This window comes from Dendroctonus ponderosae, unplaced genomic scaffold (genome assembly GCF_020466585.1).
Source record: "Dendroctonus ponderosae isolate FM_Combo_2020 unplaced genomic scaffold, Dpon_F_20191213v2 Dpon_F_20191213_1, whole genome shotgun sequence".
Classification (NCBI taxonomy): domain Eukaryota; kingdom Metazoa; phylum Arthropoda; class Insecta; order Coleoptera; family Curculionidae; genus Dendroctonus; species Dendroctonus ponderosae.
The window spans coordinates 11,630,264-11,646,796 of record NW_026017110.1 but is presented as its reverse complement, the minus strand read 5'-3'; the positions used below and the strand labels follow the sequence as shown (position 1 = coordinate 11,646,796).

General features: G+C 33.8%; 1 protein-coding gene across 4 annotated transcripts in view; it reads left to right on the top strand.

Moving 5' to 3' along the window:
- The window catches only part of LOC109535451 (teneurin-a), a 272,613-nt gene that overhangs the window by 225,354 nt on the left and 30,726 nt on the right, over nucleotides 1-16,533 (top strand). For all 4 annotated transcript variants that reach the window (XM_048661444.1, XM_048661445.1, XM_048661443.1 and 1 more), the window contains 7 exons: nucleotides 2,057-2,221; nucleotides 4,194-4,402; nucleotides 7,223-7,461; nucleotides 7,578-7,760; nucleotides 10,014-10,225; nucleotides 10,402-10,543; nucleotides 15,524-15,775. In XM_048661444.1, the coding sequence (XP_048517401.1) occupies nucleotides 2,057-2,221; nucleotides 4,194-4,402; nucleotides 7,223-7,461; nucleotides 7,578-7,760; nucleotides 10,014-10,225; nucleotides 10,402-10,543; nucleotides 15,524-15,775 (1,402 nt within the window). The remainder of the gene's footprint in view (nucleotides 1-2,056; nucleotides 2,222-4,193; nucleotides 4,403-7,222; nucleotides 7,462-7,577; nucleotides 7,761-10,013; nucleotides 10,226-10,401; nucleotides 10,544-15,523; nucleotides 15,776-16,533) is intronic.

Sequence of the window (16,533 nt, the reverse complement as noted above, 5' to 3'; positions counted from 1 at the left end):
TTCTTCATGTTTGTACTCCATACAGGTTGTCCCGAAATTGTTGGTCAACAATGATAGGGCCAACAGAAGACCTGAAAATAAGTCCAATATTTCATATAAAAAAAATCCGATTTGGCTTCCTTACGTAATTATGGGTCTTCAAACTGACAAATTGAAAAATTAAATTTATTTGTAATTATTACACCTTTTACAAGGGGTTCGTGAAAACTTTGCAGCACGAGTAGCTTATAGATACTCGTCTTTTTGTATTGGAAGTTTATGCGAAATATTGCTATTGTACAGGTACGATCAAAATTAACTTTGCTTAATGCTTAATGAAACTATTCTCTAACTCCGTTTGGTTAATAATTTAATCTAAACTGCCTTAAAAATGCACAAAAGTCTCTATAACTTGGCTGAGTGACAAGCTTGCCACTGGTTTGATTAATTGCAAAATCTTCAACTATTTTGACATTTCTTGGCTATTTTAACAAATACGTCGAAATAATCGATTTTTTGCAAAAATGTAAAAGAATAATAATTTATTTCGGATATTTGATCCTTGAGGTAGGTATAAGAATATGATATATTGTATAATAAATTTAATGGTCTTCCCGTATTTGAACTAATATACGGGGTGTTCTATTTGAAAAAATATAATTAGAGCAGTTTTTTCTCTAGCCGAATGGTCAGTATATTCAAGACATCCTGTGTAATTTGGAACAAACCGAGTACCAAAATTTTAAATTTCTAGGTATAGAAATAGCGTTGTATTACAAGATTAATTAATTTATATATGTTGTGGTTGATTAGTGACCGTGATGATAATCAGTAATTAATTTTTTCCACGTAGTTTTCCAACGTTTCGACTTTATTCAAGTCATGATCAGGCCTCTATGAAGTCAGTGCCATATTTACATGCATAGTAATACACCTGCCTTGAGAAGCATAACATGCTTCTCAAGGCAGGTGTATTACTAGACCGAGTCTCTCAGTTGTTATGTTATGCTTGAGTAAATATGGCACTGACTTCATAGAGCCCTGAGGATGACTTGAATAGTCGAAACGTTGGCCCATTAAAAAGAAGTGTTTTATTTTACCACCATCCGTTGACCGAAAATCCCACTATTGGAACAAATTAATTACTGTTTATTTAATATTTCGGAGACAGCTTCAGATCGTATAATCAGTTGTATAAGGCGAATCTAAGCGTTCAATAATATACATCTGGCTCGCTTAAAATATCAAAGTTGCATGTACTTTTGCAAATGCAAAAAAAATTTTGCAATCAAAAATAGCCAATAGAGCACATCCAAGACTTCGTTGTACAAATTTGAAGATAGATTGGATATCGCCTTCTCCTTAATCGGCCGTAAATCACCCTGTCTGTTTGTACGATATTTTCATCTTAAAATTAGATTTTCTATAGACCGTTAAAGTCCTGCTACTATAAACTGACTCACCCTGTGTATTAGTTTTATTATAGTATCAAATTTTAGTTTCATTCAAAATTAATTTTACAAACAGTATGCTTTGATAATATAGCTCATTAAACGAGAAACCTTGCAACAGCCGATGCAATCAAATTCACCAGCCCTAATTGTGCTTCAAAATTGTTGTTTCATTTGAGAGAGATTGCGGTTTCGTTCAAACGACTAAAACATATCAATTTAAATCAAATGCTTTAGAAGCAAACATGACCAAGCAAGATTTACAAGAGCTCTCTAAAGATGCCTGTCTTTATGAAGTGAACATGCCGGTAGACTCTTTTTAAGTACATTATACACAAATCTATATTGTCTGGAAAAGTTGAACTTTTTTTAGATTAGATAGAGATTTTTACTATCGCGGTTGTTGTATCGTGCCATTGTTCATAATCCGTTAATTTTAAACTGGATATGGATTAATTTAAAAAATCGAATCCATATATCTTAAATCTAAACATTCCTGATATTATAGCAATGAAAAGTATAATAAATGCCAAATATCTTATATGTGAAATTATAGAATCATTCAAAAATGTTAGCTAAATTGTCTGAAATCTACAATTATTACAAATTCAAATGTTTTTTTCTAGGTTCGACGTTCTAGTGAATGGAGGAGGTGCCGTCACACTTCAGTTCCAGAGGTCACCGTTTAAACCAAAAACAATTACCGTATACGTACCCTGGAATCAGATAATTGTTTTGCCGCCTATACATATGCAACTCACTGAAGATGGAACAAGCCAACACCTAATTGAGTAAGTTCATTAAAGAATTGAACCCTTCAAAGATAATTTACATTTACTGTCCAGTAGTTAAATATCTGAAACTTCCACTTCACGTACTATTTTAACTCACACCTTACTATCAACAGCACTATATTCTCGGGCAAAGATAGGGTCGAATAAAAAATTATGTTCTTCATGGAAATGGGATGATAATACACCAGCTATAAATTTATTTTAGAGCAAAATAGAAGATATAACCAAAGTTAAACGAAATAGGAGAAAACTTTCCAATCAAAGAAATGTTTTGAATAACATGCAGTAGTGAATTTTGTTTGCTTCAAATATCTAATCAATATTTTTAATTATGTAATTCTGAATTATATTTTTATTAAATAGGGAATTATCGATATAATTTGTTTTAATTTTGAAATAGGAAAATAGCTAATTCATAATTTCACTAAAGACACTAAACAATTAGTGGGATTGCGATAAGTCCTAGAATATACAATTTTATTATAGAATCTTAAGATGAGCCTGTATCTCAAAAACGCATTCTTCAATATATGTAGGTATGATATTTTCATCTTAAAATTACATTTTTGTCGACCGTTAAAGTCCTGCTACTATAAACTCAGTCACCCTGTATATAAGATGTAACATAATCACATGGTCAAAAGGGCATTACGACGATCTTACGACTCAAAAAACGACGATCTGACCTGACTATTAAAGAGAAATGTCCGGATCCTAGGTTCGATAGTCAAAGTTCTACAAAAAAATGAGGTTTTTGAAACATTGCCTGCTTTGAACTTGTTTTTATATTAAACTCATATTTTGGCGAAACAATCAATCTGCATTGGGCAAGTGGGGAATTATTGAGTGTAGTGATCTAAAAACTAACAGAACTTTTTATTTGGTGGCTGGAATCAACTGGCATTTTTGGCTGATCCGCTAGTCCATTTTTGACGTTTTTGTGTTTTATCTAAAATATTGTAGCATTAATAGTTTATGGGTTAAAGTTCCTGTTTTCATGCTATTTAACAATTTCAGGCATTAACTGCAACTCTCGGAGTAAGCGATAATCTTCTTTTAAAATAAATTAATTGCCAAGCGCTATCTGAATATCGAATGATCGGCATGGTCACAGTTTTAAGTCGGTCGTGCTTTGGAAACTATTTCGTTTCAATTGCGTTCCTCAGAAATGTAACGAAAAGAAGCGAGCTTTTGGGATCTTAATACCTCAAATATTATTAATTTGCAAGAAATATTTGGATTGAAATATTGAATTCTACCATATTTTACATCACGAAAATGTCAAAAAGATCATATACATCAACTGAAGAAAAAACAGTTGATTTCGGTCATTCGGTTCTGGTAGTTGTTGAACCACGACATTCAAGAATTTCCACTTGCCCAAAAGCGGATGAACGCAGTTGCTTCATCAAATTATTAGCTCTACATAAAAACAAATTACCAGCGAGTTTCAGAACATGTTTTTTTGAAGAACTGTGACCATTAGCAACAGAGAACTCAGTCAATTTTTCTTAATAAAATTAACGTTAAATCGCCTTCGTTTGAGCCAAACAACGTCGCGGTCACTTTTTGACCATGTGCTTATGGAATACCTAGTATATACAACGCACATAAAGTAAGTCTCAACTTTCTTTGAGCTCTCTATGTGAACCACACCTTAGTAAAAAACATCACATACCTTCAATTTACTTTTTTTAAGTACCCATTATGATACATATTCATTTCAATCGCAACTCTATTTACTGATTGATGTATTCCAAATTTGGAACACTCACCGTCTAATTGATTGATTATAATCCCGGCATTGTGTTTATTTAGTGCACTAATTTTGCTTCAGGACTGCAGGTTTTAATATGTGTTCACTGCAGTCAAGTCTCTCGTTTGCTCTGAAATGTTTGTCGAATGCGTCAACTCTGAAAACTTAGTTCAAAGTGTAGCAATCCCTAACTCTCTCAACCTTCATTTCCAGTCGCAATCCAGCGTTATACTTCCCTGGAGTATCTAGGTCATTCTTCGATTCGGATGGGTCATTGCCCAACGTCTGCGAGGAGCACGATCCTGAGAAGCTGCGACCAATCATAACTGGCACGTGGATGCCGGAAGCTGTAGGGGGAATGCAGGGCAGGAGCGTCATTTTCGCCGAAACTCAGATTGTTCAGGAATCTATCCCCATTCCAGGTGAGCTAGAGAGATAACGTTTGAGATTCTGGAAAGGACTAGCCAATTTATCAGGCGTTAGTTATTTCGAGCCGAGAATATGCGCGCAATAGAAAGTATATGATGAAAGTGGAAACTGAAGTATGGACAAAATATACAGGGTGGGCCAACGAAAAGGTCGCACGGCTATTTATGACGCTCCAGGTAGATCTAGGAAAAATGTTCGAACACATCAACTTTTATTTTCAAAGGTACATCTTGCTAACGATCACTGCATTATACAAAGTGTTTTATAAACAATATGCTACGTCACACTTTTAATTTTCAAATGGAAGCCTACTAGTTTTATGTCATTTTTCGATCCTGCTACAAGTTTGGAGTAAATTTGGTATACCGATCTTCAACCGTGTCAATTTTATTTGCGTTTGTTGTTGAATGATTGAGATATTGGCCGTTCGAAAGTATCCCAGTTTGCTGTTTCTATGGGTACCTCTGACAGATTAGCAAAAACAACGAGTCACCGTGAAGTGTCAGTGTGTGCTTATATTGTTTTTCAACTTAATGTGCACGTCTTCCATTACAATGAAATTTTACATTCGCCAAAGAGTAGAAATAATAAATATTTAGTTTGAAATTGTTTTCAAAAAAACAGCTCGTTTATTTAATCAGTTACATCCAGACAGAACTATTAACGATAAGTATGTGGAAAGATTAATTAAGAAGTTTGAAGGATCTGGACCCGTGATCATCCGGTTTTGGGACACGTAGCACTTGACAATAGCCAAAGTACTCGCCAACTGGCTACATCTTCCGAAGTTTCTCACACGTCAATACGAAGAATATTGAAAATATTGTCATTAATTTTATCCTTACAAAATAAAACTTGTACATGAACTTAATGAAGATGATTATGATAGAAATTTGGAGTTCTGCGGACAAATGAGTCAACGGTTGCTCAACAATAGACATTTGCTGTTTAATATTTGCTTCTCAGATGAATGGAAATTGTATTTACACGGGGTTTATAATAGACATAGTTCTCGTTATTGGAGTGACTCAACCCTCATTTATTTGGAGAAGTCGATTTCCAACATCCTAGCAAGTTCAACGTTTGGGCAGGTATATTAGGAAATCATATTGTAGGACCTCTTTTGATTCCTGGAAACTTGACGGGCGAGTTATACCTGGAGATGCTGGAAAATATAATAGTAATTATATAATAATAATAATAGATCCAATACTTACGGAAATAATAGAAAACGACGGTTACCATAACGCCAAACATATTCTCTTTTATCTCATCTTTTAAGAAGATTGCGCACCACCAATTATGTGGCTCCTGTAAGTCAAAATTTGGATAACAACTTTCCTGGGAGATGGATTGGTAGGTGAGGTCCAATTGAATGGCCACCGACGTCCCCGGACCTAAATCCTTCGGATTTTTTCTTTGATGGTATTTGAATAGCAAAATTTATGACTCAAAACCAGAGTCGATTGAAGAGGTTTGCCACCGGATTACACATGAGTGCAGAACATTTCTTCAGATAGCTTGTTAAATGGCCGCAAAGAATTGAACAAAATCTTTATTACTGTATGGAGGAAAACTGACACCATTTTCAACATTTGTTACCACATTGAAATCCATATGTTTGTCTAATAAATATTAGTTTGGCTTAATACTTCATTTATTTAATTTAAGGGAAATTATTAAATGTTGCAAATTTGCTATGAATCATTATGTAGATGTAATTATTTACAGCAGATTTTATTGCAAGAATTTCGGGTTTTAAATTAGGTTCCTAAACGAGTAGTTAAGTTTAAAAAACGTTTCAGCCTACATTAAGACTTGACGGCGACTCGGACTGACACTTGACAGTTGTTTTGACAACTGTCAGTAGCATCCATAGAAACGGCCATGTGCGATACTTTCGAATGGCTCAATACCTCGATCATTCAACAACATGCGCAAAACTGAACCGGTTGACGACAGGTATAGAACATGTTATACCAAATTTACTACAAACTTCTGGCAAGATCGAAAAATGACATAAAACTAGTTGGTTTCCATTTGAAAATCAAAAGTGTGACGTAGTATCTTGTTTATGAAACACCCTGTATTATGCAGTGATGTTGAGCAAGACGTCCCCTTAAAAATCAAAGTTGACGTGTTCGAGCTTTTTTTTGTAAATCGACCAGGAGAGTCATAAATAGAGGTGCGACCTTTTCGTTGGCCCACCCTGTATATAAAATCCATAAAATTAGTTTCGTTTTAAATGCAGTTCTCCAATTTTTTTACTCATAACTTTTTCATCCACAATGGATAATATTTTTCGGCTTCCGCTCAACTAGGAATGGTTAACACAGCTTGAAACGACGAGTTGAATATTATGAAAACTCGAAATACTATAAAGAGCAATATGTGAACTAAAGTTTCGTAACATGTAATAAAAAATAATCTCCCAGACATACAACTTTACAGTGCTTCCAAAACACTTTTCTAGCACCTACTTGCCTAAAAGTTCTGGAAATGTAGTTTTCCATCAGTATATTCCTTTAAAAATAACTACCCACCAACGTAAATACATTGTTTTAAAACTAGATTGGCAGATTTCCAGAAACTCTTTACTTATTCAAAATTACCCTTGGCAAGATGGGACTTTTATGGAAATAGTAAACTTAATTCCGGCTAACTGGCATAAATATGATTTTTATTATACCATAAAACTGTCGGTTTTTAATAAATTAGATCTCCTGTTTTATGCACGCTATAAAGTTCCACCTACAGTTTGCTGCTGCAAGTTTATTATTCTTTCGGTTTACACAATCGATTTTTTATTTCAGGATCAAACTTGAACATTTTATATCAAAGTTCACAAACACTCGGCTACTTAACCACCATTCAAATGAAATTAACGGATGATAAGATACCCAGTACACTTACGCACGTGCACGTACGTGTTGAAATAGAGGGATGCTTATACGTGAAAACTTATGAAGCTGATCCTAATCTGTTCCACACGTTTGCGTGGAACAAGCGAAATATCTACAAGCAGAAAGTCTATGGAATTGCAGCTGCTAAGGTAAACTTTTGATCTTATAAAAAGTTCTTGGGGAACCATAATTATATTAAACACTGTCTATTATCATATGTTGCATGTGTTTCCATATACGAACTGAACTGTAATAATTATTACAGGTTTCCATTGGCTACCAGCATGAATCTTGTCACGATCTAGTTTGGACCACTCAAACCGCAGAGATCAAAGGATTCGATGTCGATATCTCCGATATTGGAGGATGGGGACTTGACATTCATCATCACTACAATTTCCATGAGGGTATTCTCCAAAAAGGAGATGGATCAACTTTGCATTTCAAGGTACATTTCATTAATTTCATTTATATTAGTATTTGCATTATTATTCATTAGAGTATGAGTACTATTCCGAATTAACGAGCATTATTTTTGATCTCACTAGAACTAAGTCAAAAGTTTGTTCGAAATAAACAAAAATATTAATTAGAGTTGACGATTGATTAAATTAAATAATTTGAAAAAAAAATTATCATTGTTGATTTTCATGAACGACTTCTTGACGCATACTTTTGCATTTTATTTTATCAGATTTTCTTCACCTGCATCTATTTTAGGTGGGTTTGGTTCCATTACGGAGAGTGTTCACAAATGATAATAAAAATCGTACTTGTGCTAAACTACTTGTTTAATTTAAATAAGCAAGCCATGTGTTTCATGATTTCAACATTTAAACGAACTTCACCAAAAACACATTTTAATACGACGCTCACTTTGCATTGATAAATAGGTTGCTTTTATATACCGGGTGTCGCAATAAGGATGGTAGGCGGCTGTATCTTGGAAAGCATTTGTTGTAGAGTGTTCGGAAAAAGAATTTGATATCAAGCTTGAAAAAAAGAATTTGCCCTAAATTATTTTAAAATATCTCAGACAGATGACAGCTAGATGGCAAACCCTATTTAAAAAGTCGATGTTATACAGAAATTGTTCCGATAACTCAAACATCTAGTCAGTTTAGTCAAAAGATCATAAAAAACCGTACTACTTTCCTTATGAACTTTTAGTTAGGAGTTACAGGTTTCTTTACATTAAGCGGTTTGACTCTCCTCCTACCCTTCATTTGACAAAAAAGTGCATAAGGAAAGTAATACTGTTTTTCATGATTTTTTGACTAAACTGACTAGATGTGTGACTTATCGGAACAACTTCTGTTTAAAATCCACTTTTTAAAATACCGTTTGCAATTACGCCACCTAGCGGTGATCTGAGAAATTTGAAATTAATTTCCGGCAAACTATTTTCTTCAAGTTTGTTATCAATTTTTTTTTTCGAACACTCTTCAACAAAACTTTCCAAGATACAGCCGCTTACCATCCTAATTGCAACTCCCGGTATATAACAAAGTTATGATATCATATTATGATATCATATATTTTTGGCGGATTTTACTCAGATTGGATTATACGGCTCAATTCTGAGTGCCATTTCCTCAAACCGATAGATTTCAGAAACGATTCTGTAAAGAAGTAAATATTTTCCAGATGGAACTCATTTATCAATTTAGCAAAATACTTGCATGGCAAAACTTTGTGGGATTTCAAAGTTCTACAAAAGAACACCCAGTTAATTACACAAAACATCAATTTTCGACATTAGTTATTTATTTTTGTTAAGAGTTCAAATCAGAGCAATTTTGTCTATTTACGCATTTATGTATCATCAACTAACAAAATTAAGGTGGTTTTCGCTTTCACATCATCTACGGAGGCATTTTCATATAAAAGTAACGATAAATTCAAAATTTATGCATTTCACTTAAAATATGCACAATATAAAAACTAAAATGGTTTGCTAAATTTCATTTGAACGTTTGTAAATGGAAAGAATTGGACTAAACAATAGAAATAGCCATTTGATGTTTATATTACATTTCAAAGTTCTATCGACTACCTTGATTCTGCAGCATACAACTATTTAAAACACTTTTGATCAGATAAAAGTATTTATTAAAATGACGAAAATAAATATATTATGGTGTGAATAACTAGTTGTAAATATATGATAAAGCTAAAATGGGATTTAACAAATTGTTTACATAGTCGAAGGAAGGGAAACTGTTATTGAAGTACGATAATGGACTATAATCACACACTTAAAGAACAGAGACATTCGAACAGGTTTCTTTTAAATCGGATACTGTTGTGGGACGAAATAGTTGAAGCAAACAAATAATATCTAAATTAAATACGAGTTGTAATAATACCCCGAGTAGCTGTTAGCGGATTTGCTGTTCTTGCGTGGGAAGTATAGATTACTGGTTCTCTTTATTTTAGTAGAAAGGGTTTTGGAGCAAGACGAGTCCTTAAGAAACTCTAGGGTTTTAAATTGTGACTTTGTTTACGGGATTTTGAAAACGGGTTTCGGTAATAATTACTAACAAGAAAAAGTATTAACGAAAACCATTTATAAATGAATGAACACTGGATTGAGCGTAGAAATATCAAAGTTAATATCCGGACATGAAACAAACCCAAAAAAACATAAACAAGTTTATAGTTTAATACAATATTTAAGAGCCCTTATGATTAATTACAGAAATACCCACGAATGGTAAAAGTAGTTATGGGCACTGGGCTTCAGCGTAGCGTTGATTGCCCTGGACAGTGTGGAGGTCCAGCGAAAGATGCCCGACTTTTGACCCCTGGATCGTTAGCCAGCGGTCCCGATGGGAGCATATATGTTGGAGATTTTAACCTTGTCCGGAGGATTACTCCTGAGGGAAAAGTGTACACAGTGTTACAGTTACGGTAAGCAACGTTTGTCAAATTTAGGAACACATTTAGTCAACAATTTTTGCTTTGCTCGATATGGAAATTGTATCATTTAATTCTATCAAAATTAATTAAAATTTTTAATATTTGGCAATATAAATGATGTAGTCAACAATTTGTATTAATTTTGCTATCTTTGTATAATTTTACAGGTCAACACAAGTGGCGTACAAGTACTACCTGGCAATATCACCTGCAGATGGTCATTTGTACGTTTCTGACCCTGAGAGACATCAAATCTTGAAAGTTCTCTCACTTGAACCCGTACAAGATCCCACAATAAATAGCGAACCGGTGAGTTTATTAAAGATCATAATTCTACAGTGCCATACGATGATGCCGCACGAGCAATCCAAAACAATAATTTGAAAATATAAGTTTTTTTAATGTTTCAGTTTTATTGTGTGTCGAAAATGATATTCACTTTCTCCGTTCAATGCAATGCCGAATTCTTTAATTTACGGTATTCTTTGTGGAGGTCTAAGGAGTTTTCATAGAGAAATATATTTTTTTGAAGTGATAACTTCTTATGGCACGGTGTGAATGGATAGCATTGCGTAATAGATAAAGACAAGTAGCTACGCAGTTCTCTCTCTTTGACGCACACATTAGCCCGGTCGTCTATTGTAATATTGTGTAGACTGTGGTTCCTTCGTCTGAATATAATAGTGTGTAGTCCGTGGGCCGGTGTCCTATGGATGGATATTCGCCGGAACTGCTTTCGTCAGAAATCGTGCGAAAAGGAGTTCAATGTTTTATGGTTTCTATTAATAATCGTCGAGCGTCCCATGACGCACATATTTTTTTATATAACAATTTTGATCTTAAAAGGACGAAGACGTTTTAAATGGTCGCTGTAGATTATTGATATTATTGAAGACAAAGGAATTTTCTAAGAACGAGACTTTTGCTAGAAGGTATCGAAAAATTCTGCTCTTTTACCATGCGATATTTTAGCGGAAATGGCGTGATTAACTACATTTCTTTGTCTATAGCTGAAACATCGCTTGAAAGCAAGATGAAAGTTGTTGTTTAAGTTGTTCGGTTAACCAACCATGTCCACTATTCATTATAAAATATCGTTATCCGTCAAATCTAATCAGAAGACGGTTTGTCGACTTTTATAGAACATTATCACTTATAGATAACGAAGAATTTTTTTAAGTCCGCATTTAGCGCTTGATAGCACTTAACCCACGATGAATTTACAAGAATCTTGAGGCATCATATTCCTTTAAAAGCAATCATGAAATACTGAGCCATAGCAAATATAACAGTGCTGAACTGCAGAAAATTTGCTACGAGAAAGGGCACTTTTCTATGTTGCTCTTTCGATTATAATAAAAAATTATATATCCGTGTTTCAAAACGAAGCCTCTACCACAATTATTGCTACTTTATTATTTCCATTAATTAATTCATTTTATAATATTCCTCGAAATTTTTTTTTATGTAGATGCGAAAGTCTTAATCTTCAGCAACCATTGACCTATAACAATTTCCGTTTTACTAATAATTTAAGTGCTTATTATTTTTGATTTTCTTACTAAACACCACATTGTTTATCAAAGCTGCATGGAAATCAGCGATAAAATTACTAATATTGGTGAATATTTAAAAAGTGCGACGTCTTTCCAAAGAAAATTAATCTTTTCGGAAAACGATTCTTTAAAGTATTTTGAGAATAAACAATTATGTAGTTGAACTCGCTGACACAGTAACATAATTTTGATTTATTCGGTTTTATTTTGCATATTCAGCATAAAAACATGCATTTTGTAGTAAAGGAGTCTAGGACGGTCATTTTGTCTTTAGGTCATTTTATTCTCAAATGTGTAACAGTGAATGAGTAGATCATACTAGAAATTCTTAAAGCTGCTTGTAGAATTTTATCATTAAACGTTGACGCTTTCTACAGATCAGCAGATCTGCTATTGTAATGGTTCATTGTTATGACACACCCTGTATTTGGAGTAGCTTTAAAAGTATGCTAAACTTAATCTAAAATATACTGCTAGCTTAAACTAAAAATATTTTATCCAGAATAATTAAAAGAGAATATTCCATCAAAGTTCCGACTTCAACTTCCATCGATCCGCTCAAATATAACCAAGTTTAATATTAAATTACCAGGTGCCTCTTAACGCGAAATGTAAGCTTAACTAATTATTATTCTACTAGAAGTCATTAGTATTCCGAATAATATTAACAACATAAGCGGTCCTTTATTGATCCTTGAATAAGGATCGGTATGACATCTCCGGCGACTCCCTCAAGACGAGACGCATTAATTACATGTAGATTATTAATATGGATATTAAGGTAATAGTATCAGTGTTTTGAGAAATGAACGGTGATTTTGGTGTAGTGTTTCTGATTATAATTACTTTATACGTGCTAACATTATTCTTTTAAATTGGATATTTATAAGAATTTAAGAAAAATCTTTAGATCGTGGACCCTTGCATATAGTATACAAGGAGATACAAAATCCATATTAAATAAATATAAATTTTCAGCCTTTATTGAAATATGTTATTTTAATATCTAATTGAGGTTTTAAACGATCAGAACAAAATATTTTTAATTTTTCTCAAAACCGTTCTCCGATTTTGCATAATTTACATTTTTTTCGATACTTATACATATTTTGTATTTTACACTTTGTTTTGAATCTTTGCCTTCATCAAAACTTTATTTAGCAAATAAAAGGAATTATTCTAATTAAATAACAGAGAAATATAACATTTAACTTTACTTCTGTAAAAACGTGAGTTCCATATATTAAAACGAGATTGTAGACTTTCGAATCCCTCTTTTTCGAGTAGAGTAAAGATAATTGTTTAAGTGTTCTTCTACAAATGCTATCAGCAAATTCTGAATTAAGGGAGTAAGATAGATGAAAAGATGATCAATCGATTGGATCGAAATAGACGGGCACTTTTTAATGTATATCTACAACTTGTTTTTCTCATATTTGTATTATTTGCCAATATATTCAGAAAAAAAGTAAAAAATAGGAATTAAAAAAAGTTGTGGTTCTTTGAAGTATACTTTTAGCATTTAACTCTCGCTTAATGTTTTTTGTTATTAGTGACTATTGTGTCCTATTATTAATTTTGGAGATAAAAGCTACTAAATATTGAAATATAGCACACACAGCAACTTTTTTTCCGGAAATTTGACTACTGAAAAATGACTACGAGTGCCTACTTTATTACTTTTAGTTATGCAATTTTTGAGGAAAAATTGTAATTTTTAGAATTTTACAAAATCGATGTACTACTACTTGCCTGCTGATTACTGATGAATTTTTATTTATCTCGGTTCGCTATGGCTCGCATAGAATGCTGGTCGCAGGTACCAGTACAACATCTGGGATTTCGATATTTGAACAAAGCAAAACCGCAAATGCCTGCCTTTTGATTAGTACCGGATTGCATGAAAAATCAGTCGGCGAAGAAGGCTAAAAAGCTAACTTAAATGGTTTTGTCAGGCCTTGCATACATAAAGGAACATAATTAATTCGGTCGTAAGATTCGAAACCAATCACAGATACTTGTGAGACAAATAGGCTTTACACGAAGAAAACATGTTGCCACTTCATTCATTCCTTTCATTAAAACCACACAACCGGCGTCTAGTATATTACTATTTAGTAGTAATTTAGTAGTTACTATTTAGTAAAACCAAAGAAAAAAACATTGAACGCGGTGCACCGTTTAAAAGTACCGCCAGGACGAACGAACGTCTACGAACCACTAGATATCACGAAACAGCGTCTTCTATTTTTATTTCCCAACATATAAAAGTGTGGCACGCTGTGTCGCTGTATCAAGACGGCATGCCGTATCGGTGTCGCTGTGTGAACACCTGAAAATCCACTGTGTCACCCAGGCCTAGTTTCAACTAAACTACTAAACTAAACTAACTAAACTTTATTGCTTTCCGCTTCTTGCTGTGAATGTTTTCAAAAACTAGAGGAACCGTCACAGCTCTCTAAAATGAGCCGTTTGCGAGCAATTCAACTTTTAATGTTGTCTGGGTGAGGGTAACAACGCAGGTTAATTTATTTTCAACGTTTTAACCAAGCGCTTCTGCTACCCAAAAAATAACTTTTTCAGGATGTTGAGTGTGTTGCTCTCTGATCCATCACTAACGTTACCTGAGTGTATTGATTCATCCGAGATTTTTTTTTAATTTGGAAAGGAAAATTATAGCAAAATAGGAATATCAATAATAACTTGATTTATTGTCATCAAAATCATAGACAAATTACAAAGCAAAGTCACACACACAAAACAACATTCAAAATAAAATAATAAATAGTCCAATAAGATTTGGCAGAATTGCATTCGTGGGTCTAAATCGAAGTTGATTCATTATTGTACCAGATGTATAGGATCTTTTAGGAGCCCAATTTTTTTAAATTGTACTTGCGACCACCTCAAAAATGCTAATATATACCTTTTATTCAACAAGGATTAAATTATTCAGCTTATTCGCTTCATGAATCGAAAGGTGTCCATTCTTTGTCTTATCTTCTACAGAGTATCTCGAAACACTCTCTCAATTTTACTGACTAATGACTGGATTGATCTTTCTGGATATTTGTTGTTATATATGTCATAATACACCTCATGTTCGATTCGCACTTTATTACTTTACTCAATCATCATAAGAATTTTAATTCGTTGTGTTATTCAGTTTAAGATATCATAGTTGCAAAAAACTGAGTGTATATTTGTAAAAATGTCAATAAAGGTTCTTTAACCCAGACATAGCGCTAGACAGCGTCCAGAATTAAAGAGTTATCTTCAAATTTACTGTTATAGAGTTTTCATCATGAGCATCAACCATTTTTTTATCAAAGCAATTATAACAATTTCAATGTAATCTATTTTCATACCCCATAAATTTATAAAAAAAAACGAGCCATCAAGTCATCCACATCAATAAATACACTTTCAGTTCAGTAGTGATTCATGAACCAAAGGAAAAGCAAAGTTTGTCTGCTATTTCACATTTTATCCATACATTTTGTTTATTTTTATTAGGCTTGTAAGATAATTCTGACGCATTTAGAGTCGCAAGTCATCATTCCGAAATTAGTTTTGCAGTTTTGATATAAGAGATTCGAAGAGAGAAGAGAATAGGATCCTTGAAAATCAGCCCGTTTTATAAAGTCCTTGTGTTTGCTGTTAAAAATACCTACTAGTTTACCGACACTTGTCTTTGAGCTAATCACAATAAAAACTTTTAATTTTGTTCCAGGTTGTTGGAAACGGGGAACGATGCATTCCAGGTGACGATACTGCTTGCGGTGACGAAGGACCGGCAAAATACGCTCGCCTAGCTCATCCAAAAGGCATTGCAATTGCAGTTGATGGCACTTTATATATCGCTGATGGAACCAACGTCAGAGCAGTTGACCAAAAAGGAATCATCCACACTCTTATTGGAAACCATGGGCACCACAATCACTGGGTACCTATACCATGTAATGGAGCAATATCGGCTAGCCAGGTAATGTACCCTACTTCTTCTTCTTGTTTGCGGAGGCCTTGAGGCTTGTTTTACCCTTTCGTTTGTCCCTCTTGGGATGTCGACCAGCTGGTCTGGTGGTCTGCCGGATGCTGGGTTTCCATTTCTGGCGATTTTGCCAGTCTATTGTTCTCCATCCTGGATATGTGATGTATCTCCGTCTAACAACGTCCTCTGTCTTCATTCTCCTCTAATTTCATCACTTGTTCTTTGATCCGATTGTTTGTTCCCTATGATCATTCTTAGTATTCTCATTTCGTTGGCTCGTGCCATCCTTTTTGTTTCCGCTGTGTCAGCTCATATATCTGCCGTATATGTCATTTTTCTTATCCTTGCTTGTGCCGACATGTTCCGAGGCTATATGAGCATAGCGATTGTTTTATGGAAGGTAGGTTGCTGGCCTTGCCCTCCAGCCCTCCTTTTTTTATTCGGGTTTGAGACCGGCAGTGACACCATCTGAGCTACTCAATTCACCCAGTCGTACTTTACTCCGATTAGCGTTATGGTATTATATTCAAAATTGGACTGAAAAATATTTTTTTAATAATGATAATGATTAAAAATGATAATGAATACTGATAATGAAATGAATAATGATAATGAGATAAAATGACTAAAGATATGACATGTAATAAGCCACTTCATTCAGATGAGGAATATTAAATACTTGAGAAAAGCAACAATATTAAACAGTGTTAGATTTATGTCACAAGGTTCGGTAGGCGACGATATTAAACAAG